The sequence below is a fragment of the Cryptotermes secundus genome, unplaced genomic scaffold, assembly GCF_002891405.2.
Source record: "Cryptotermes secundus unplaced genomic scaffold, Csec_1.0 scaffold174, whole genome shotgun sequence".
NCBI lineage: Eukaryota > Metazoa > Arthropoda > Insecta > Blattodea > Kalotermitidae > Cryptotermes > Cryptotermes secundus.
The window spans coordinates 982996-1010071 of NW_019734351.1; the positions used below are offsets into that span (position 1 = coordinate 982996).

General features: G+C 39.6%; 1 protein-coding gene across 1 annotated transcript in view; it reads right to left on the reverse strand.

Annotated features, from left to right (window-relative positions):
• Positions 1–6704: 6704 nt before the first annotated feature.
• The window catches only part of LOC111868775 (histone demethylase UTY), a gene marked incomplete at its 5' end in the record, with an annotated part of 179904 nt that continues 159532 nt past the window's right edge, over positions 6705–27076 (reverse strand). Inside the window, 9 exon segments of the mRNA XM_023859731.2 lie at positions 6705–8768; positions 10233–10403; positions 13551–13677; positions 15757–15967; positions 19133–19388; positions 21619–21939; positions 22013–22218; positions 23422–23651; positions 25580–26280. Of these exon segments, the coding sequence (XP_023715499.1) occupies positions 8727–8768; positions 10233–10403; positions 13551–13677; positions 15757–15967; positions 19133–19388; positions 21619–21939; positions 22013–22218; positions 23422–23651; positions 25580–26280 (2265 nt within the window). The 3' untranslated portion in view covers positions 6705–8726.

Here is a 27076-nt window from a genome sequence, read left to right on the forward strand (position 1 = left end):
GAATGTGAAATATGTTGATATTTTACTAAAACTCCCCAGTACCAAATTTAATGAAAATCAATTTAGATTTGTTACATGCATATGAACAACATGTCAAAAAGCTAATAATGGCATTTTGGAAGTCTTCATTGCAAACGCTGCAAAAGGAATAAAAACACTGCAATGCCTCCATTGCTTCTTTAAATCTTAATACCACATACTATATGTGTCCTGTGCTTGAAGATTATGTGCTTCAACCTGTTGCACTGATTTTCATCCATGATATGTATACAGTGGCCGTCTTTTAGTGCACTCAATTTCACCTGTTACTTCACGACATGTTTCGGCAGCTAAAAAGGGAACACACATCACAAGACACAGTTTACACAGAATATAAGAAAAACGACCCCCATAGTGGAAGAACCACATGCAAGTTTTAATTAAGACACATAAGATGAATAATCTTAACAAGTTTTAGTGTGTGTAAATTTATTATAGTTGACGAATACGCACTTTTTAAATAATTTTATAAAGACATATAATGGCAAGCAATGCAATAGATTAGCGTAATTAGGGCACCTGATGGCACTATGTTGCTGAAACATGTCGTGAAGTAACAGGTGAAATTGAGTGCACTACAAGACGGCCACTGTATACATATCATGGGTGCTTCAACCACTTTCTGATATTATAAATATGTGTTATTCCAAGCACTCATTATATCAAGGTTGCACTGCATTACCCTCCCACCTACGCCCAAGTACACAGAGAGTCTCTTCTCCTACAGTTTTGAAATAAAATGTTATTTCTCATTTCCCCATGTTGGTCACCCCAACAATATTATGTAAAAAGACTAAAGAGCTTCCCAATATTAATTTTCTCTATTTTGCATTTCACTTAACATACAAACATGCAGATAAAATGAAGAACCACGAGAAAATGCTGATCTGTCAACCACACACCCCATCTGATTCATTAGGAATTTTCTGGCCTAACCAGAAAATTGTGTAGCACAACCGGTCACTTACATGAATCTGAGAACAGGAAAATGGCTACAATTACAAAGGAGAGAGGGACACTCTCACTGCATAATAAAAATCCAGTTATGTTTCGTATAAATACACCTTGGGGAATCAAAAAGTTCACAGTGTCACATCAAGACCAAATCAATTGTGTCACATAAAAAATTCATATTTTGACTAATACCTCTCCAGATATGTCGAATACTGAACACAAGAGCCTAATAATTAGAACAATATAAATTTAATTCAGTCTACAAACTTGAGTTCTTTCAAAGAGCAAAGTTCATTTTCATTTTATATATAAATGTCATTATACAATGCATGTTGAGAAAAATAAACAAACATGCTCACTAAATTATAAGGGCTTCCGAAACCTGCTGGCTGTTGAAATATGTACAGATGGATGCAGATGATGACCAATGAGTGACTCATGAAAGTCAGCTTTGAACCTATCCCTCACTTTCTCTTCCACACATCTTACTTGTTCAACTATTAGTTTGCTTAAGTTTGACCAAGTTTCGTTAATGATGAGAAAAGCTTTAAATTTACTTTAAAGAGGTTTTTATGTCATCATTATTTTTACTCTATAAACGAATACTTTCAATATAAAGAAGACAAAGGTTTGTAATCCAAATATTCTCTTGAATTGTTAGGTTGATTTTACACATGATGTATTACCCACTGACTAGGCGCTTGCATTTAAGGGTATAAATTTTATGGTAGTATGGTACTGTAAGAGACCATCTGTTTTAAATAACACATGAGTGTATACAATTAAGATGGTCATGAATGGTTTACTCACAGCTCATTTCCTTTTATCCTGTAGAGGAATATGTTGTTTTCAAATTTTAAGGTTTTTGCTACGAAATAACTGACTGTATATAATGAATTTTTATTGTATATTTTAATTTTTAAGTCCTGATGAAATGTACTATATTTGGACTGTTAAATTATGTATTTGTAGTTATGTGATCAAAATAACTGCATCAAACTTCTATATTATGAATAGGTCTTTTGTATTGATTTATGATGGTGACAATGATAATCATATACCTGCATAAATTTGATCATATTTGAATATTTTATGTACAAATTTTGTATTGTGATTGTATTGCATATTGATGGGTTCATTGTTTTTGTGTGTGTTTATATATTTTGACATGATCTATATCCTATGGCATGTGGGACCTGAAAAGGATCTATGGAATTTAAAATAAAGTGAAAGTGAAAGCTTAATCATTGATGCACATACAGTCACATGTGCAGTGGCTGAACTATATAAGGTGAAGAACAGGGACAGCCATTCTGTGTGCAGAAAGTGCAACAACCAGTCAAAGAAAATCTCCACATTAATTAACATCACAACTGAATACTGGTTATGTGATATGGACTATAAACAGTATAAGAAGCAAGGCAGTTAATTCTGTATATGTATTACCTGACTGGAAATATAATATTTCCTCTCATAGTTTGTTTCTTGGTTCCAAAGACTGGGTGCAAATATAGGTATGTATATGGTTGGTTCTGCATAGACATTCATAAAATACATGCACATTATACTTCTCCAAACTATAGAAATATTATCTTATTTCATGTTGCTGGAAGTAAATTTATTTCCCCAGTGGTTTGTGCACTGACCTTTTCACTATCATATTTTTCAAGCACCGACAAATTCGTGAATCTAGAATATCTTTTGCAAATACTAGTACCAGCATTTTGGACAATATTTTCTATGTGCTTGTTTCCAAACATTCACAAGCCATGTGACAATACTATCAACTGGAAGCAGATACATTTGTATGAGGGTTGGAACTTTAATAGTGGCAACACTGCTGTAGAGATGCCATGCAACAGAACCAAATAATGTCGCTTATACCACACGTTAGTTACATACCTACCTTACCTCAAAGCAAATGGACTCTCCCTTCCCACATCACTCGCATGTGCAGTGACAAGAACAACAGAGCCTCATGTTAGATGGTGGTCTAATGTAGTGTTGTCACGATGTTTTCGAAACAGGAACAACAGAGTTGGATAAAGACTGAATGTGCCAGAGGCCGTACAGCACGACAGTGTCATCAAGGTCTACAAGAGGCTTGCGGGGAATCTGCATTGCCTTACAGAACAGTGGCAAGGAGGGTAAAAGCCTTCAACGAGGGACGACAATATGTGGCAAACATGAGTCGGCCAGATCGTCCTAGTGTCAGTGAAGAAGTGTATGCTCTTTCCATGTTATTGGAGAGTGATCGATATCATATGATTCATGAGCTGGCCCGAGAGACAGGATTAGCGCATATGACTGTGCTTCACATTCTGAAGGAATGCCTGGGCATGAGAAAAATTGCATCACGATGGGTTCCACATGATTTGATGGAAATGCAGAAATGGCTACGATACAACACTGCTTGTAACCACTTGGAGCACTGTAAAAGTGGAGAAGCTTTCTCACGCTGGATGAGATATGGGCCAAATCGTACGAGCCACAAGTGAAATGCCAATTGAACGAATAGCGTCATTACAGGTCACCACAAAAATCAAAAAAGTTCATCAGAAACCCAGCAATGTGAAAGTTATGGGGATTCTCATGCACAACTGTGATGGTGCTATCCTAATGCATACTGCTACGTGACAGCAGACCGTCAATGCACAGTATTACTGTTAATTTTTGGAACACAACCTGTGACCAGCTTTGAGAAAGAAGCGGCGACACTTTCTGCAGAACCCACCCATCATTTTACAGGCCAATGCTCGGCGGCATGCAGCACAAGGTGTGGCTGATTTGTTCGATCGATGGGGCTGGGAAGTGCTGTACCATCCGCCATACTCCCCGGACTTAAGCCCTTGTGACTGCGACTTGATTCCTAAGATGAAGGAAGCACTTTGTTGCATTTGCTTCAGAACTGTTCCAGAGATTCTTCAAGCAGTAGACTGCTCCATTCGAACTATCAACAAAACAGGGGCTGCTAAAGGTATCCTAAGACTTCCACATCGCTGGAAATGGGTTGTACACAATGCTGGTGACCACACTGAAAGACAGTAAAACTTCAAAACATGCATCTATTTTGTATCAGTTGTAAATAAACAGTTGCCACTAATAAAGTTCCAACATGATACACTAACTTCCCAAGTGTGACAATACGGTCAGCACCTAAGTAATCAAATCAACGAATTAAAAGTTACACATTCAGGCTCTGCTGAAAACATATTCACCTAAAACACTGGCTTCTGCATACATTTTTGTATCACGTTATAATAAAGAGGTCATTATTCATGCATTTTGTTCCCTCATTATCATCAATGCCACCACTACCAAGTACTACAGACTGAGCTTCCATCCAGATCCATCAGCAAAAATTAAGAAATGCTATTTTGGCTACATAATGTGCTTGCAAACATCTGCAGGATCCAAAATTTTCCTCCCCCCAAATTAAGTTATACACCTCGTGCTATAACCCTAGAGCATTAATATTTAATTTGGAATGTGGCCACTGCAGTACTACTGGTTACATAAATGAAGCTGAAAATATCAAACAAAGGGAGCACATGGTAGCATAGTTGGTTGAGGCACTACACTACAAGCTGGAACGTCATGGGTTCAATTCCTTATGAGCTCAGCATATTTTTCAGTTGACCTAATCCTTCGAGCTCAATGCAGCCTCTAACCTAAATGAGTACCAGGAATCTTCCTGGGAGGTAAAGAGCAGCCAGCATGTAAGGCTGCAACCTCACCACCATCTGCGTGCACAATGCCTAGAAAATATGGGACCCTCCATATCTCACAACCCTATGGGTCTCCATGGCCTGTTACAGGGATAACTTTACCCTTATCTTACCTTTATATCAAATAAGACACCCTTAATATTAAGGTGCATCTATTGACTAATAAAATCAACTTCTTCCTCAAAATTCCCAAATCAAGTGTTATTAGAATGAAACTCATTTGCAAAACCTTTAAGGTCAAAATGTAAAATTTAAAGATGAGATCTTTACAAAAATATATCAAAATATACAGACGAACTTGTCTGGAGGCTGAGTGTACTCTGAGACAATACAGGATAAAAAAAAACTTCCACATTTTTAAGTCTTTAACATCAACATCATGTCAGTTTTTTATATTGCAAAATGTACCAAAATACACTCACATATGGGAAGGAAAAAAACTCTATTCCAACAGAAATGCACTGTTTTCATATTCACTGTATATTCTACTGAAATTTATGTATCTACCCCTACTTATCCGTTTTAACCATACTATAAATTAAAATGAAAGAGACTCATTACATATGTGCAAGTATAAGTATGTCGTGTGTGATTAGAGATTATGTCCTTAATCACAGCAGGCTGGGCAAGCACCACACGAACAATTCTCCATTCTCTATGACCAGACGGTCAGTGAATTTAACTCATACCTCCATTTAATCAATATATTAACTTCCAAGACAATAGTTTTGAAGAAATATTTGCAATAACTATACACTATCTGATCAGAAGTATCCAGATATCCCTCTGTAGTAGTAAACTGAAGCCTAGGTATCACTGTGACTGCACTTACCAGTATAAAAGGAGGCAGAAAGCTGTGAACTGCTCATTATTCAGCAGTACCAGCAGCATGGGCTGGGGAGCTCAGTGACTTGAAACGTGGACTAGTTATTGGTTGCCACATCAGTAAGAAATCTTGTCAGGGCCATTGCAACCCTTCTAAAGTTGCCAAAGTTAACAGCAGGTGAAGTGATTGTGAAGTGGAAACGTGCAAGCACAACCACAACGAAACCATGACCAGGAAGACCGCTATCAATGACAGACAGGGACCATCAAGTGTAGAAGAAGAAGATGGTTCATGAAACTCGCCTGACAATGAGTGAAATAATCATCCATCAGTTCCACAGTGCTACAAATTGTTCAGCCAGCACCATGACTGTGCATCAGAAGTTAAGAGCAGTGGGGTTCCATGGGGAAGCAGCTGCCCATGAACCAAACATTTCGCCTCTGAACACTAACTGGCAGCTAAAGTGGTGTAAAGAGCAATGCTACTGGACAGTGGACAACTGGAAGCATGTGATTTGGGGTGATGAATCACGCTATACCATGTGGCAGTCAGATGGGAGGGTTTGGGTGTGGTGAATGCCTGGAGAACAATACCTGCCAGCATGTGTAGTGTTAACAGTGATATTTTGAGGAGGTGGCATTACAGTGTGGGGTGTTTTTCATGGAATTGACTTGGCCCTCTCATATTACATGGAAGGATGCAAGGACATTTTGATGCATTGTGTACTGTCTATGATAGAAGAACAGTTTGGTGATGACAACTGTATCAGCATAATGCTCCCTGCCATAAAGCAAGGTCTGTGAGGGAATGGTTTGTGGACAGTAAGTTGCAGAAATGGACTGCCCTGCCCAGCCCAGCCCAGGGTTCTGAACTGAATCCCATAAGAACATGTGGGATGAATCAGAATGCCAACTTCACTCCAGACCCCAATGCCCCACATCACTAACTGCTATGGCTACAGCTCTGCAGCACATTCTGCCAGAGATATTTAGACACCTGGTAGATAGTCTCCCCAGCAGAGTTAGAGCTGTTACAAAGGCAAAGAGTGGGCCCACCCAGTATTATTGTCCACAACTGGGAAGTTTATCACAAAAAAGGTCACATTATATACAGTTCCAAGTAAGTGTTTGGATAATTTTGATCAGATAGTATACCCACAAAGTGAAGCTTTTCATGATGTTTTGATGCAGTGAAGGCAAGGTTACCTCTGTGCTTAACTAATTATGCGCCAAGCCATGAAGATGTATGGGAGATTGGATGTAAAGCTCCATCATTATTGACCTTGGCACTAGATGGAAGTGAGTATTCAGCTTCATGCCATGGGTACTTAAGCCTTGGGGAAGAATCCCTGGTACCCACTGGACAGGAGGCTGGGTAGGCAACAGAGATGGTCTGGCTGCTGTGGAGTAGAGAAAAATCTCTTGCTCCTGCTGGGAATGCCAGTAAATTATCTTTCTTTCTGGAGCTCTACTAATTACAATCAAATTAAAAAAAGCAAACTGGTGTTGATGTGAGTCTTACATTTACAGAACATACTCACCATACTGAATTTTCAACAGCCAAAGGAAATAAAAAATTCCTCTTTACAAAGCTCTGCTTTGAATCGAACTTCAAAGTTGTCACTACCCTGTTGCAAATCACATTGGTTAGCCATAAAACCATTACCAGTAAGTATAAATATATGTCAATAACAGCTACATGATCATTCCTTGACATTAGAAACACACAAGCCATCAGTATGACAGCCACATGCAAATCACATTCATGGACTGGGTATAATAAAGGGAAACAAGAGAATGAATATGCAAGCAGTGTTGCTTGTCACATCAGACTGACCTTAAAAGCACTTCCCATGTCGTTCTTATGGAGAATAAACTCAATACACATGCAGTGTTACATGTGCGCACTTAACTGAAACGGTACAATTCATTTCCTGTATTTAAAAAAATCATGTTTAAGTTTTTGGCAGTGAAACATCAGTCTTTTATCACAAAAATCACATTTTTAAAGTATTGCATCACTCCAGTTCTTTGCTTAAATAAGACAAATGCCATGGCATATGGAAAACAAGTTCAATGTGTGCCACCATTCTGAAATTTAATGCCCTGTGGCCCATCATGGCCAAAGTCTATCCAAAATTTACCAGGCACACACAATATAGAGGAAGAAATCAAATAATCTCTCCGATCCACTAAAAAGGCAAGCGACATTCCTCCAGAGAAAGAAAGTAAAGAACAGAAATAATATAACACAAGTAACAAATTGAAACGTGGAAAATGTGTCTTTGATGTAAAAACGGATATGATTTTTTTCCTTGGAAATCTCCGAACTCCAGTGTTACTTCATATTTCCATTCACAAATTTCCCCTTCAGAACATAAAAATATTGGCATCTTTACTTTCCAAACCTGAAACTATCATTTTAAATTGTTCAATATTCTGACAGCATCCAAACCATATTACAATAACTAATGAACCTTCACTTCATCTTCAATAAGTTCCATGCAAGTGTCACAGAGTGGGGAAAATATTCCTTGAGATCACCCGTTTCAGAAGTCTTTCCTTAGATTTCAATATTTCGATGTTACTGTAGTTCTTTCTTTTCCCCTTTTATATATAGTTTTACATCACTTGATATTTACAAATGTCTACCACTGTATTCTGTACAGATCTTCTTTACATGTCCATCCAGAATTCTCTGATGAAATAAATTACCTCCATCTTGCACATTCTTCTCTTTCATACATATTTAATTTCTTGCATTATTCAATGTTATGTACAGGTGGATAAAATACTACTCGAACCTTAAAACTGATATACATGCCACTTCTATCCCGGCCATATGTTCAAAATGTGTCTTGTTACTGTGCCTGATTCTTCCTCTAATGTTGTTAAAATACATTCTGAGATCAAATATATATATACACATATATAAATATTAATTCTTCCAGAGTCATCACCAGTTTCAAACTGAGATTGGTTTCAATATATTTCATGTCTAATGCCTTTAAAATCATCTATATTATGCACCAGTTCATCGTGCTAAATCTCATCTTTTGGTGCCTTTCATAGAGTGGTTACTGGATACGTTAGATGCCACATCCAGTGTTTCACAGCTTCACTATATGGGCAAGACCAGATATGCCCACCCCATCAGTCAACTGCTACTGACTCCAGTCATCATGAGATGAGACTACCCACCTGACTGCTGCCAGGGCTTTGCTGTAACAGACAAAACAAGCTGAAATTAACCAAATTTTGGATTAATCACATTGTACCAATTACTCATTTTATTTGAATGTCTTTTGCTAGAATAATTAGCATAAATTCTATGAGTCAAAAATCATATATATATAACAGAATCTAGTTTCTCATCCTGAATGTGTGATTTCACAAGGCAAAATGACTGCAATATCTGATTTCTGACAGTAGCAAATTTGAATAATGTCCATTAACAACTGAACATCTAAGCTAACTGTAATTATTAGAAACAAAGTACTTCAAAACTCAAAGGACTATAAAGTTGGGTCACGAAAAGAATCAAGACTATCCCCCACGAGTCTGCTAACAGCTGCCTTTTCTCTAGTGCCTTCCTCCTGTCCCATAAATTATCACTTGTATTCTGCCTTTCACTCTATCTACATGTTCTATCCTTTTGCATTCTCAGTCTGCGAGCACTCTCACACGAGCTCTCATGAACCTGCTCACTAGAGCTGAAGCTACAAGGACATTGTCTGGCCCCACAGAGATGGCACACGAGAATGGCCACCTGGCTCTCCTCACTGGCAGCCGCTCGAGCATGCCAGTGGCAGGGCATGCAGTCTTATTGAGCCTTTCAGACGAGCATGCGTGAACTCGGCAACTAACAATGTCACTGCTATTCTCTCCACACCGGGGATACATCTCATGTTGGTCTCTCTCTGATGGAATGAAAACCTCAAACTGTTGCATAATTCATCAAAAGAAGATATGGATATTATGAAGTGATTAAAAAATTTTCTTTCATCCTCCCATAGCTTATGAAACAGAATATAAAAGCACCCTTCTTCTAATCTTGAGCTAATTATAGGATGAACCCACAATGTTCGATTACTTTTTCTTTCCTTTTTCTTATTAATTGCTAGGATTAATAAAATTGCAGCTTCTTCTGGTTCAAGCATGACTACACTACGCACTACATTGAACTGCTGTCATGCTTTCGGTGACTGCAGCGGCTCACACAAGCAACTGTTCGGAATACGCAGCTCAGCTGAGCGGCTCCCGTGCACAAGTTCATGAGAGCTCATGTGAAAGTGCTCTGATACTGTCATATCTGAGTCTGCCATAAATTTTCACTGATAAATCATGTTATTTCATTTTTTAAATATATTAATATTTACTACACAATTTATGGGGCACATGGTAGCATAGTTGGTTGAGGCAGTATACTATAAGCTGGAAGGTCGTGGGTTCAAGTCCTGATGAGGTGGATTTTGATTTACCTAATCCTTCCAGCCGCACTATGGCCCTAGGGTTGACTCATGGTATACAGATGTAAAGTATGAAATGGCACTAAGAAGTATGGCAGGACAACAGCTTGGATGAAGACTCATTACAGACGTCATAGGAGGGCATTCCAACCATGCACAGAAAATAAATGACTAATTGAGGCCAAAATCTAAGACCACTGTAACATTTCTGTCTTACCACAGGCTGCAGAATAAAATGATCAAACACCTCACACAGCTCCTCCATCCGGTACTCCTCAAGACATACAAATCCCTCCAAACCTGGTGCCTGCTTGCGGGCACAATCCATGCAGTGCACCACATGCCGCTTCTCCTGCTCACGGATGAAGAGGATATTGAACACCTCAATCTGTATGCACACATACAGAAAAGTTGTAACACACAAGTCTATAATCTATTTTTTTGGATGAAATGACACAGCACATGAATACAACTTCAAAATAGCACATCACTGCAATGTATGTGATCACTGATTTACAAATAACATTTTATGCACAATGTGTAATAATGTGCAGGTATATTTATAACCTATCTCCACACTAAATTTCACATGCCTAGCTCCAATGGTTCATTAACTATCAACAACACACTGAAAGCTGAAAAATACTTCTGCAAAGCCACCATGTTATCATCTTACATTATATAAAAACATTCATAAAAGTATATCTTTCCAAGATCTAATACCACATGAGGTATGTTCAAATAGCTCCCAAAGCGATGGCACTCACCAGCAATGTGTCATTTTAGGTGTTGTTTGAGTGACCTTGCAACCTGAGCATTAGTTACTCAAGCCATTTTGTTCCAAGTAGACTGGATGTTCTGCTTTGTTTTTATAACCAGATTTGTGATTGAGATTGTTGTTTTCTTGTTGTGTTTAGTATGGACTCGGTAAAGAAGCAAAGAATTTGTGTTAAATTCTGTTTCAAAATAGGAAAACAGAGCAGTAACACAAAACACGTTACATGAAGCTTATGGCAATGATGCCTGTGGTCAAAAGATAACCTAAAAATGGTTCAAATGATTTAATGATGGAAGAACTTCAATGGATGATGATCAGTGGTCTGGCCAACCTTCAACTTCAAGATCCGAACGCCTGATTGCCCAGGTGAAAAATATTATCTGTGGAAATTGTTGACTATCTGCCCAAGAAGCTGGAATATCTAGTGATTCATGACACACAATTTTAACAGAAGATTTAGGAATGCATTTGGTCTCAGCAAAATTTGTGTCAAGATTCTTGATTGACAACCAGAAACTGCAATGATTTTCCATCTGTGGAGATCCCCTCAAAGAAAAAATGACAAAGGCCTTTTGAGAAATGTCATTACTGGTGATATAACGTGGGTTTACAGTTACGACTCTGACACCAAACAACAATCCTCACACTGGAAAAGAAGTCCTACCTCACCTCATCCCAAGAAAGCATGACTGGTGTGCTTGAGAGTGAAAGCAATGTTGTATGTATGTATGTATGTATGCAAGGGGTGGGCCATAAAAACTGCCCCCCACACTGCTACCTTCAATGATCTATTGTGCTTCCCCTTGGATCAGCCCTTTATTAATAATACACTTTTAATAAAGTGCAGGACCTTGCTTATGGGGGCATCATAAAAGTCACTTGGTTCCATAAAAAAGTGACCCAAGCGACGAAGTCTTAAATAAGCTATGCCCTCACAATCACACAGGATGTGTGTGGCTGATTCGTTTTCTTGTAGGCACCTTTCACAAGCTGGGTTATCAAAAGCAATGTTCCTTCTTCTTGATCACTGAGGCAGTGAAGCATATGAATTTGCTCCTGAAGGTCAGAAAATCAATCGATATTTTTATCTGGCGGTTCTGAGGCATCTGTAGGATGTGGTACAAAGTAACCTGAAACGTGGACTGCGGGAGACTGGCTCCTCCATCATGATAATGCGCCTGCTCACACAGTGATGTCAATTAGAGAATCTTTGGCAAAACATTTAATTCCTACCCTTCCACAACCCCCCTAGTCACATGACCACTCCCCTCCCAATATTTTTGTACTCCCTGAACTCAAAATTACCTTTAAAGGAACAAGATTTCGGACAATGGAAGACATCACTAATGCAATGAAAGGCAATACCACAAATATTCTTCGAACAATGCCTCTAAAGTGGGAAAGGCAGTGGGAGAGGTGCATTACTGCTCAAGGGGGCTGTTCTGAAGGGGAGAGTATTCAATAAGCTATAAGAAGAAACATATTATTTATTGGCGAATTTCAGGAACCTTTTGAACACACCTCGAGTATCATTTAAGACCCCACAGTACAATGCTAGTGTCATTCCTGCATCCATCATGCTGTTATTACTTACTGTGTGGAATTACATATATGGTGCTGAAGTGGTCTCCAATGACATAATGTTCACACTAAGTTTCACAAAAATGTGTCAACTGGACCACAAATTAAAATCTGGAAGGTAGGGGGGAGGCACCACACACAGCATGCTGATCTCATAAACTGACCTTTCTTACTTTTAACTAAGAAAAGTAGGCACATTAACTCACAAATCCAGCAGAATATAATATTATATTTTAGCATCCTGTTGAACTTTCCACTTAGCATTCAAGAACAACACATGCAGCACAACACGACTTATATAAGCAACAGTAGATGGCAGCAGTTTGCTCCCCAAAGATTTTAATGCCTGATGACGAACACATTGGTTGAAACATGTACTGACGGACTTCTAAACTTTCAAAGTGAATAACTTTATTAAAATGTTATGAAACATAGTGATGCACGTGAAACTGTAAAAAAAACTAATACACACCAGCAAAATATTACACCATAAACCATTTCCATGCAAGATATTCAAAATGCACCTACAACTTCAAGTTACTTTAAATACATTTACATAGCACAGCATCTTCCACTGACCCATGGACCAAGTGCTGTTACCTTCAGTAAACAACGAAGAAAACTGTATAGTTTCAGTATTAGTGTTATTTCATAATTTCCAGAAGAGAGAAAGGTGAAAAGATAGGGCTATATTTCATACTAACATACATGCAACTAAATAATTTTAAGTGGCAGTGAAGTCTTTTGTTTGAAATAAAAAATAAATAAAAAGTGTGGAAATAGTAGCTACAATCAAAGAATAGATTTTAAGTGCATTTAATCAAAATGATACTGATGACTTCATGCACTTATGCTGCTGATGATAATTATTTTTATAGAAACTATATTTGAAGGAACAGGATATTTTTTTGAAGCAGAAAATCTGAATTCCTTTTCCTATTTTAGCAAAGGCAGAAATGTTTGTCTGGCAAACATGTTTAAACTCAAGTTTCATACAAATCCAATTAAAACAGCAGGCTGGTGTCAAAGTGCTGTTGGTGATACTACAGATAGGCATGTGGTCTACTACATGCATATTCACGCTTTATAATTCTGGGAACTTATCATATCTAATGCTTGAGCACGGAAGATAAAAATCATGAACTGTCTACAAAATATCCAGAAGTCTGCACTAACCTCACATTGACCACAGTAGTGAGATGCTTCGTTCTTTCCTCTTCCATGAAAACGCACTTCAACGCCCTTTGCCGTGACAAATTCCAAAATGAGTGAACATTGGCGCAATGTCCGTAGTAGGCAGTTTCTGGAGAACACACGCAGATAAGAGCTTTCATTTACATTGAAGCAGAAACACTGAGACAGTCCCACTATTAAGTTTCTTCTGTCAAATACACTAAAACATTTTCAATGTGCTGCAGCTTTCAGTGTTTGTTGTGGCCAGCAGAGGGATCATAATAACAAATAAGAACTGACTGGCTTAGGACACAGGACTCATCTTGCTGGAAAATCAACATTTCAAAGTGTGTTTAAAAATACGGTTGCAAAAAATTACCAATTTGGTAGAACTACTAGGTTTCAGATGTAGTTACATAAATTTTCAGGCATATTTCCATGAAGTATGCACATTTTAACTGGCAAAAGAAACCAAGTCTTCCATTTGGGTAGATGCTGTATGCTGTCATCACAATTTATCAGTGAAGCTCTAAACCTTTCCAAACACTAGAAATCCAAGTTTAAACCCTGCAATATACTGGTGTAGCATTAACTGTACCTTGTTGCTTTATCAGGGAATTTGCTTTCTCCGCCTTTCACTGCACAACGTATGCACGCATGCACACGCACAGCCAGTGACTATGTACATATCTGATAAACATGAATTATTTATGATTCCTCCAATATGGTAACCGTTAAAAGACAGAATGCACCTCACTGACACAGCAGCAAGATGGCAGCAATGAAGTAGCATCACTAAATGACTTAAGATTCAATCACTGCAGACATGACGGAACTGGCCCTCATGAATGTCTCAAATATACAAGATTCATCATGGTTAAGATGTGAATTTTTTTAACGTACTGTATCTCTGAGACTTCCTTCTGAAAGCAAGAATACTTCTAAACTAAGTTATTATGGGCTAGGTTGTTTTCCGACAGGAAGAGCAGGGATTTGTTTGTAACATTTGAAGTTTTCACGGCAGTGACTATGAAGAATGCCATCTTCTGGGAAGTTGCGCCTTGTAGAACATATGTGAGGAACATCAGTTCACACAAGATCTACATGGTGCCACATCTCAAANTCATATGTGAACTGACACTTCAGAGGAACATCAGTTCACACAAGATCTACATGGTGCCACATCTCAAAAGACGGCATTCTTCAGGGATTTGTTTCTTTGCACAACATACAGACTGGTTCAAAGCCCCAACCAGCCGCCTATGTAATGTGATTCAGGATTCTTCCTTTGGAGAAAATTTACCTCAGCAAGGAGCTGTCTTTAAAGAAGTGGGAAGCTTTACTTCTCTTCTCCCATAAATCTTCATGGCATGACACACAAAACAAGGTAAACATGAGGCAAAAATATTGAGCAATCAAATGGTGAAGAACCTTGCCACTTTGTCATGTGTATTAGTGACTTCACACGTGGGTTTAGATTGACAAATCGATTTACTCGATATTCACTACTCATAATTCCAAATAATTATAGCACTTTCAAAATTACTGTAATTATAACACATAAATAAAGTCTTCTATATCTGCTTTAACTAGTCATTACTAGGTGACAGATCTAAACAATGGCTACTCCTCTGCAAAGTTTCCCTATCCATTTCCTGGCAATGCGATTTTAACGTAGGAACTATAATAACTGTCATATTGAGATATCACTGCACTACAGCACACATAAAGTCTTCAAATCACATATTAAGTCCTCACTTGCTGACTTCATAATTCTTCTTCAAATACGAACTTCCCCCGGCTATGTCCTACCAGCAACTGACTCACCTGCTTCAGTTATTCTAGAAATCTCATTATATAGCTGTGGCATGGACCCCATAGAAAATACAGTTCTAATGTAAGAACGGTTGCATAACCTAGCAATTAGTCATACAGAACCCAGTTTGTATTGTTGCTTGGCACAGACCACTTACCAAACAACGTTTCCCCTACATTGTTGCATATTTGAAAGTGTTCACTGAGCCATTGCTTGGCAATGCTTTGATCAAATTTGTTACAATATTATTAGATCATCTTTAAGTTAAGTACAGTGCATCAAGAAATGTTACTTAAGCACTCACTTGAATGCTTTGATCAAATTTGTTACAATATTATTAGATCATCTTTAGGTTAAGTACAGTGCATCAAAAAATGTTACTTAAGCACTCACTTGATGAGCTCAAAGAGTTTTGGATCTGACACTTTAATGTTGCGAGCAAGATTCCAGGAAAGATGCACCATGGGTACTATGCTCTTGAAACTCTGCAGCTTGTTCCACTCATACCGCTCAATTGCTAGCTGGTACTGGCGCGCCGTCAGGGGACCCACATTCCAAGCTATGTTGTTGCACCACCCCACTGCTTGTACCCAATGGACACATCCTGTCAAACACAAACCATCTGCTGGTACAGTTCATTCCTGCTATGAATGGCAGAATGGATGTTATATACCACCTGCTTCAACATTTAAAAATTCTGCATTTTGCTCACAGAGAGAATTTACACTGCTGCAGGAGCTGAGCAGAGTAGGACTGTATCACCCAGTCTGCACACCCTTCTCAGTCTGGAGCACATATTGAAATGGCTCAAGGAATCCACCCTGTGGCGCCTTACTTACGAAACCTGGTTAGTGTACCTGGACAACACAATTGGTTTGCTGAATATTCCCGGAGTATCAGAGGCATACACAATCAGATGACATGAGCCCACTGCACTCAGGTCCCACAACACTGCTCCTTCTACAAGTCCACTTGTTCCAAGCAGCCCTAGATACAGTGCCTGTCTTAGTGCACCACCTTGATCTTCACTCCAGGATGTCACTGAATCCCCTCAGACTACATCACTGATCCAGATGATCACCTTGAAAGGATCTTCCCCGAATGGCAAAAGCTTCAATGACCTTCCTCTGGCCAAGACTTGGTGATACAACAAAACTTGTTCTCCTTCCTGGAATCCTCTGAAGTTGGCTAGATGCTCATTGACCACCTTCAGACGTCATCAGGAATAATGAGGGTGTCAATGCAGCTATTCTACAAGGTCTGTCACATGGTGCATCATGAACTACTCCTTGTGGGAGGGAGCCAAAAACTGAGGTCAGAACTTTGAGGGATTATGGTGTTAGGAATCTTTGAGATGTGGACCAAACCTCTGCATTGGATGGCATGGTGGAACAATATATGGCCAACAGGACACTCAACCTTAGAGACCTTAACAATATCACCTGCAGGTATGGCGTTTTTGAGAGAGTTATTTCTGTCAAAAATACACCATTCTAGCAGTTGATGTGCCAGGTGATGTGATCTCACCATGCTCAAATCATGCGACAGTATGGTTTACACAAGTCTCATGACAGCAAATTTTACCATTAACAGCATTAACAAACTGGTTATGTTAATACATTATATTTTCTGTGAGGCAGGATCTGAAGCTTTAAGTTTTAGTTAACATATTGGTATCACCGACACTTAAAGGCCTTAACTTCACCCAAAAATATGGTTAAAGCTTTGGTATCATAAGAACCCTTTCTTGTGTAATTTGCTAAAAAATGCAGTTTTAAAGACATTAACATATAAGACCTTTTCTGATGTAAGACATTAAAATTTTCTTGAGTACAAGACAAGATCAAGACACAAATTTCAAAAAATTCCAAGAATCAAGGCAAGTACAAGAATTTTCTGTAAAGACCAGTTTTCACACTGTAATAGTTTAACACCCTACCTACTCTTTCATTGCACTACCATATTTACTTAAATGAATAATCATCCTGAATGTAAAATTATGCCATTCTAGGAACCATGTCTGCACAGAAAAAGTAATTTTATGTATTAATGGCATACTCTTATTACATACAAGTAATTGTACAGAAATATCAGAGAAAGTGTTATATATGGAATTTGAGTTGATTTCCTTCTTGAAACAACTACCCTTTATTCAACTTTACCAGTCTCCCTCTGCACACAATTCCTATTCTCTGGCTTAGCTTCAATATCTTCAGAATTTCCATTTGCTGTCTCACATTCACTGTTCACACCTTCATATAAATTGCAAACATTCCCCTTCCATCAAGATACAAGTATATACAGCATTCTTTAAATCCTTTCACTTATCTACTTTTGGAGAGATCTCTGCCATGGCTTTCATTCACTGTCACAGCAGTTCTACACTGGGGCTCTGGTCACCCATACCAAGCTCCATTTGGAATACATATGCTTCATATGATTCTTAAAAGGCTTATATAACAGACCTGTAATCATGCATTTGTTCCTCCAGGCATGACCATAGGATCAGTTTTCATTACTTGAATCACAGAGCCTGATGGCCAGAGTTAAATAACCCTTAAATGTATCCAGCATCCAACCCTGTTTTCTCCACAATATTCTTTATCTCCCATTCCATACAATTTGTATTCAGTCCCTCTTCTATTCACTTAGTCATCCACCCTTAAGACTGATAGCCCCAAAGGTATCTGTGCCTTAGGCACAGTCTTTTCAATTCAGTAACCAATACAGCAGTAGTAACTGCCATTTCTACCAATATACATTTTCATTGCCTGATGTTTTTAAGACAACAGATATTTCATTTGTATCACTAACTGCATGGCATATCAAAATACACCACCATTTCTTCAACAATGCTTCTTAATTCGCTTAGTGGGGGGTGGAGTCCAATTGGGTCCACTCCGCACGGCGGCCACTGATCGGCCTATTGTAGCCTGCCCCGGGTGATGATGGAGAATTTGGTGGAGTGAAGATTGGCAGGGGAAACTGAAGCACTCGGAGACAACCTACCCCAGCGCCACTTTGTCCACCACAAATCCCACTTGACCAGACCCGGGATTGAACCGGGGCCGCCACGGTGAGAAGCCAGCGACTAACCGTTTGAGCTATGGCACGGGCAAACAATGCTTCTTAGTGCAATAATATACTTTCTTGACAAGTGTCACTGCAAAGAAAACCTATTCCTGAATGTTATTTGTACACACCACTGTGAGCTCTCTCACCCAAGTACTAATACTGCATGGACTTGATATTTCATTTGGTTTTGAATCAGTATTCTGGTTGTTTATACTTATTTTTATGACTTGAAAGTACACAGTGTTGACATAAAAAATTTACACTGCCATATTCAGCACCCTAAACACTAGCACATTAAAGCATTAGTCCCCAAATAAGTTGCACAGGACCTTGAAATCCCACTATGCATCCTCAGGCATACGGCAACTGCAGATTCATTTTCTGATGTAATACAACTGCCATGATAATAGTAAACATTACTTAAAACATTCTGAAAAGCTCCAGAAATAAAAAGCATAAACACCCAAAGAAATTAATTTTCAGTATCCTTCATCTCCCATTCGTAGTTTCAACTGACTGTCACAACCAACTAAGAGCATTCTTGCTTCACTTCTGAGTCATAACAATGATTATAACCGGACAAAAAAATGTATAATTTAGTGATAAGCTTGAATTTTCAATAAGAGTAGCATAGTACTCCCACATCCTCACACCACCCCATATGTGTTATGCTTCACTGCTCTATACCACACACCTGCATTAACCCAGACAAGGTCACCAGGGCGCTGAAGGAACCTGTACACAGGAATGTTCTCCTCATAAAGATCTTCCAATGAAGGCCACCATGACCCGTGCAGATAGTTAATGTTGTTCCGCTCACACAGACTATACACTACACCCCAGTATGCATCTGGCACTGCAAACCACTCACAGTCTCCGGGTCCAATATTGATATTGATCGAACAAAAGTTATTGTTCTCCTGGTGGCCTGGTGTTCTGCTCCCAGGTACCTGTATACACAACAGAGAAACCTTAATGATTACAAGAAACAGAGAAGGATAAAATCACAATCAATTACTTTAAGCCTATGACTACACCATCTGGTTTCGTTCTTGGGTTATATAATGACACCTTCAAATTGCGTGGGTTACACAGCACTGAATCTGGTATCACTGATAGTATGCAAGGCCATGGAAGGTGGCGGCTCAGCCATAAAGTACTATAATAGCACTTGCTAGGGCACTGGGTAAAATCACAAAAACCCCACTTAGGACAGACAGTAGTTCAGCTACAATTTCAAGTATGACCTCCCAAATACTTGTCTATAGCACTACACCAACACACTCAATGTTGTATCACAGATATCAAGTGCTAACAGAGATGGTACTATATCTCATTTTATGAACTCTATATGGTTAATGGCAAAACTATGTGCAATGGTGAAATGAGTAGCACCAAATTCAATGCTGCAAAAAGTAACACAGGCAGGTACAATACTTTATATAAGGAAAGAATCCATTTTACATCAAAAGGAAACCCAGATTGCGTAGGTATCACAGTTCTCTGCTTTACCATGTCCAGAATAGCACTGAAGCGCAGTCAGATTGCTCACACACAACACAGCATGGAGGGTAATTCCCATCGACTTCATGTTTGAAATATCAGCCAGGATACTGGGTATCTTCAAGTTTTAAGACTCTCCTTGGTCATTAGAGTGAAATACTGGGACAGTATCTTCAAACAGGCCATATCTTTCTTATTACAGGGTGGGGCACAGAAACTTCCTTTTTGTGAAGACGCATTGTGAAGGGAAGGGAGGTCGCAGAAAAGTGGGGATAGGCCCAGCGAGCGCAGCAGTCGTGGAAGTTTCTGTCTAATGCCCCTCAGTAGGAAACATGAGGTGGACGAGTGAGCAGCGTGTGTTTGCTGTCGAAGCCTATTTTTCGAACAACCCTTTATATGTGGTAGTGCAGCGTGCGTTCCATACTCACTTCGGAATTAAGCCAAGAGGTCCGGTTCTGGCTGGAAATTGATTGTTTTGTGGGTAGAGAACTTTAGGACAACTGGGAGTGTGGTGAAAAAATCATCAGGACAACAACGAACTGTTATGCCAGAAAATGTGGAGGCAGTTCGACAGTCAATTTTGAGATCTCCAAGACGCTCTGCTCGCAAACATGCAGTCGCCCTAGACATATCCAATTGTTCAAGGTGCCGAATTCTTCAAGAACATCTTAATTTCCATCCCTATAAGACGGTTGTGTTGCAAGAATTGTCACCACGTGATTTCCAGAACCAAATAACAGCGTGCAAAACATTACTGGAAACTTTACCCCCTGACGCGTTTGTTTTCTTTAGTGATGAGGCACATTTTCACCTATCCGGATATGTCAATAAGCAGAATATGCACTATTGGAGTGGTAACAATCCCAGAGAGCTCCATGAGCGGCCACTTCACAGTGATACGGTGACAGTATGGTGTGCGTTGTTCAGAGTTGGAGTTATTGGCCTTACTTTTTGAAGACAATCATGCAGTTATTGTCAATTCACAGCAGTATGTGGACATGATTAAAAACTTTTTTGAACCAGCTCTTGAAGAAATGCATCTAGGAAATGTCTGGTTCCAACAGGATAGTGCCAAGGCTGACACAGCCCTAGCTTCGATGACAGTTTTGAGAGCAAAGTTCCCCAGATGGCTCATCTCGCCTCGAGGTGACATCCCGTGGGCAGCGCAGTCACCTGATCTAACGCCCTGTGATTTCTTTTATGTGGATACCACAAGGCAGAGGTTTTTAAACATCGTCCACAAACCTGCTTCAGCTGAAGAATGTTATATGGCAGGAAGTAGCCCAAATTCCGGTGCACATTTTGGAACGTGCAGAGGGCAACTTCAGAAAACGGTGCATAGAGAACGGTGGCCGCCACCTTCAAGATATTTTGTTTAAAACTACATGATTTAAAACTTTAAAGTATGTTCTTTCATTAGCTAAACACAAATTTTGTCTATCAGCAATAATTTTTCCTTTATTTGCCTTCAAAAAAAGAAAGTTTCTGTACCCCACCCTGTACTTCACTGTTATTATGTAATTACTGCAGTTTACAGAGAATCGTTAAATAGGTCCATAATAGTGGCCTAAGCTTGAAGATAACCACTCACCTCTATCCAAAGCAGAAGTCAAAAATATATAGAGCTCTTTGCCTTTACATCTTCATGGTACAAGAGCAGGTTTACATTATACACACCTTCATGTAAAGCTGGACAGTGTTCATGCCAAGAATTACGTGCCCAACATGAGACAGCATGTTGCATGCTGAAACAACGCGGGCAAATGAAGGAAGCTTCATCAGTTCCTGCAGCTGAGGTCGCCACTTCCGCTCATCAGACAGATCGACGTTAGTCCCAAATCGGAGCATCTTGGGTCCTGGCTTTCCTGTTCCACCCAGTCCTCCAACTCCTCCCGAACTACCTTTACTCTTTCGACGAACCACATTACCAGTTGAATCCTTTGAGTCCGAGTCCGATAAATTGCTGTTATGAATGCCAGCTGCCTTTTCACGCTCCTCCTGAAGGCAGAACATCATCAGTCACTCTTTGACAGAAATAAAGTTGAGCATCAATTCAAGAAACAAATCATACCTTCAAGCTCTCCTGGAACGATGAAGCCTGATACTGTGCATACTTAGCAATTGTGGTATGGGACCTGTGGCTGATACAAGCCCAGACTTTGCGGCCCAACTGTGGATCCCAATTTTCATCTGATGTCTGCTGCATCTGAGTTCGCACCTCCACACTGTGATCTGGGTTTGCTTCAACAAGTGTTTTTGTTGAGAATAAGCCCAAATCTGCAATTCAAGCAACATGCAATATCATCACTCCAAAGAATAAAAATTAGGTGAAACCTGGAATTTGTGTTTCTGAAGAGACAATTTAAAATAATAGAAAATAATATAAAATCAAGGAAATGAAAATTCATGTATCTATTCAAATTACAATACACTAAAAATGTAATCTAGTTCACTGCTTCCACAGGCCCATTAAAGTAAGCTGCTACTCCACATCCTGCTGAACCCTATACATCTCTTCTTCCTGACTTACAACCGAAAGTGCTTAAACTCACAGCAACAGACCAATTTATGCTAAATTTGAAGATTACCTGACGAAATGAGAAGAAAGCACACACATGTATTGCAGGATAATTTGACATTGTTATCAATGTACTGCATCTAATTGTTTACTGCAGAGATTCCCAAGGTTTTATGGAACACAAATTTTGTTCTGTATGTATATTTCTCCAATGAATTATGAGTGATAACCTACAGATGTTCTAGTAAAACAAACTCACTAACTCTATGATAACACAACTCAAATGTTCAACACTAATTCCTTGATACAAGCCTGAGCAAATTTTTTGGCAGTTGGTCTGGAATTTACAGAGGTCAACATGTTACAAGAGCAGATTTCTTTCCAAAACTTTGGGCTTTCCACTCTGTTACTTATTCCAATGGCACTTTGTCTGTGTGTGCATGTGTGCGCGCGCACGTTCGCATGTGCGAGAGAGAGAGAGAGAGAGACTGTCTGCGAAAGGGAGATAGATATGCTACACTAGCTAGCACAAATACACGAGTTCTGATCTGCGGCTTAACTCTTTACATCATAGTGCCATACTAACAGCTGAGGTTACATATCAATCAACTGGGTAAGATAGGACTAAATCATGTTGTGATGTATGCTGGACACTGAGATCAGACTGTCAACAACAAGGAAACATTTTTACATCATAACAACACATCAATGTTATAAACCTCTCAATTTAAAAGGATGAAAAGTAATGAAAAGGGATAGGATGGAGAGAGAAATTTCTGACTGTTTATTTTCAGCTTATATCCTAGCATCTGTCACAACCATGAAATGCATCAGTCAAGACTTCTAGATAGTGATACAAACTGGGTACTGTCACAATGTATCAGAAGCATTACAGCCATGCCAACCCATACTGCTGCTTATTTGTGGCTGAACTCGAACAAATGCCTCAACCCTTCACTTACCAAGCTTGAGGGCAGCTGCCAGGCCTCTCACAACAGCTATGGGGTGCTTAAGACAGAACTCCTGTAGCTGTGGACTAAATGCATCCTTTTTATTCTCCAAATATACTGAAGGAGTGGGAGGAAGGAGTTGTTCTCGTGTCAACCGCTGCTGCGGTGGTTCTGGAGGCTGAGGTGGAGGTGCTTTATCTGAGAGAATGCTGCTACTGGGAACTCCATTCAATCCATGACCCCTGAAAATCAAAAGTACGTTGAAGCTGAACAAGCCCATTCACATTATGTAACACACTGTTACTCCTGAACTCAGGAAAAATAATATGGAGCTCAACAAAGAGGATATAAACTAGTAGGTATTACAAAAAAAAAGAAAAATGGCTGTCAATTCTGTTCTTGGGTTACACTCTGTGGCTGTGGGTGATCCTGCTGTTGTTTCAGAGGTACAGGATGCCTCCTTATTCAGGGTCAATGTGTGTAGGCTGGTGACCATGAAGATGGAGACAGACTGTACCTCTGCAATGCTGGCAACATCAAACATAACCACATGGTGTAACTATGCAAGAACAGAAATGTGATCAATAATTAACCAGCACAAAAGACAAAACTCGGTTAAAAAATATGTGAACAACAATGGGTGATGTTAGTGCACTAGGTACTGTTAGTTCATCGGAACTCTAGCCATGGTAGAGGGGTCATACCATCTCTCCTGGAGCAGTCTTATCAGTTTATGTCAGTACTACCAGTTTGGAATACATCATCTTGGAGTCTGGTCAGGTGTATAGTACTACTCCTGGTCTCCATAAGCAATGTTTTCCACTCGGGGAGTAGCTCTGAACATCATCACAGCAAGCGTACAGCTTCGCGTGCTCCACAGCAGCCTTTACCTTTCCACGCGGCTGAAGTTACGAGGCACTAACTATACTATATGAGTAAGAAAATGTCAAAGTGTGCAACCTCTTTACCATGATAAAATAATGCCAAACAAAAACTGAAGGTCAAAAGCACACTTCAAAGTTTTCCCTTCTGCTTCATTAAACTTCTCAGTTACTAGTATTCTAGTCTGGTATATTAAGTATTTATATGATATTTTAGTTAACATGACAAACATAATAACAGATTTCATACTTGTTCAAACATCTCCAAGGGTGCATCATCATCATCAGATAGTTAGGTGGATCAGGGATTCTCAAATTCTGTGATTCCATGCCCCCTACAATACCACATAGATTTAAGTATACCCAACCCCATCTATCTCTGCCAGTTACTGAAAAGTGCAGCTTTGAATATTGTAAACGGCAAGAACCTAAATAATTTTACAACATCTCTACAACCACAGTACGCTACGTTTCTGAAAGTACTGATATTAAATCTTAGTGCTGTGTTAAAATTGTGCATGGATAAATCTTTCTTTGGAACCTGACCCTCTCAGAGTATGTTGCGACCTCCTAGGGTTCACAGCCCACAGTTTGAGAAACCATAACAGACCGATTACATCACCATTATAAAGTTACTAAACTTCTATTTTAAACACAGAATGGGAACCAAATTCACCATGCCAGACATCTCAAACATACAACACTCTTTTTCACAAGGTTGCCTGCCAGAGACATGCTAGACAAAGCTTAACAACAATTCCTCACTGTATGAACTCTTGGTAGCAACAATGCCCAATCAGTGTTCCTTCTTCAATGTGAGGCCAAGTTTTGCATGGGGGGGGGGTAAAAAATATGAACGTCCCATGTCACAATGATCAGATTTCCTCAGAAACACTACAAATATACACCTGGATATACGCCTACCAAAATGCCACATGGGAGACTTCTGAAGCTGGTTTCCTTAAGAGATGTACAACCAGAGCTTCAGACATACCGCTTTACTACCTACAGCTACTAATCTACATCTGCTTGCCCAAATATTTTAACTGAGGTTACACGTGTACTCAGTACTAGTACCCATTAACTTTGTCAGGATAAATGCATTTCTGGAATCCTGGCCAGAACTGCACAAAATACATGATTTCTCAGTATTTTCTACTGATCATCTTGGGCAATGAGGTTTCAAATAGACCCATATCATTGCATATCCCTAGCGGTTACATATTTCATGATAAAATGTGCATGGGACCACCAACTTACTCAAATCTGCTATGCGCAAAGACACTTACTTGCACGATTCCAGCACTGCCCTGGCATCCATGTCAATACTGTATTCTATCTCTGGTGGGGGCTCACATACTTCAAGCACAGATGTATCCATCTTCAGGTCCTGCCGAAATATTGGTGCAGTCCTATGAACAGCTGATGTCTCAAGCTTGGGTGTATCAGAGCGTCTCTCATGAACTGGGGATGAGGATGTAACACTGGATGACAGTAGGCTGGTGGATGTTGGTGTTCCTATTCGCTGGTGATCTGAAGGTTTTGGGCTGGTCAGACTACTTACTACAGACGGGGACGATGACTGCTTTATGTGAACATTCTCCACTGTTGTGGATACTGCAGAGTTCATTGTAATAACACTATTAGCAGTGGTATTTATGGTTGCATCCTGAAGGTTTGATGGGGAGAATGGACCAGAACTGAGTGTGTTTGTAGAATTCTGATTGGACACAGAACTGATAATGCCCTGTGTTGCTGTCACAGCCTCCTCTTCCTTTACATCCAAATCTTCACTACTGGAACCAAAATGTTTGAGCAGATCTTCGGCAAGTGATGTGGCGATATCTTTTTGTGACAGCAGAGCTTGCAGTTCCTGATCACTAACAGGCAACTCCTTTGATGAGGGAGAGCTTGGTGGGAAGGCATGATGGTATGAGACAGGCTCCTGAGGCTGCGGTGTGCTAGAAGAAGGTGTGCTTGTTGATGAGATCTGTAACCACATCGTTTGCTTTCAGTTCAAATTCAACCCAGCATTAAGTAACAGAATTTCATAAATGGCACAATTAACACATTAGAACAATCATTACAAAAATCTGTACTTTAAGTATTGTTACTGTACGTCAGGTATTGCAGTTCTGTAGCCAGATGTATTCCAGGCTTCTGCAACTGTGGACTTTATTGTAAACAGATAACCTTGTTTTACGGACTGACCTCTCCTAGATACTACGGGCTCTGCAGACCCTGCGTTCAAGTGGTTATTACACAGTAACATGGAAAGCAATAACAGATGTATCAAACAAAAATGAAGACAAGTGGCACTATTCTCCCTTTGCAGGACTGGAAAAATAGCTGGCTGAGGGGCACAAAGGTAGGGAGGAATGAGCTGTAGATATTGATGCCAATCTGGATGCAGACAATGCAATGGTAGCGTTAGTAACCCTACTGCAGTCAGTACTGTCCAATTTAATCATCATTATCATAATCATCATCATCATCATCATCTTCATTTAAGAACATTTTAGTTACTAGCAAAATAAGCGGCCTCCGTAGTCTAGGGGTAACGTTCCCACCTCATGACTCAAGGTACGCAGGTTCAAACCTGGCAGAGGTCGTGGAATTTTTTAGGGCAGAAATTTCAGGGAACAAGTCCTCCAGGAGGGATTTTAAGCCGTGGATCCCATGTCGTAGCTTTACGGCACGTAAAAGAACCTCATGCCTCAAGGAGGCCTCTGAGCCAAATTATTGAGGACATTTCCTGCACAACAATAGTCTCTAATGCTTCTGGT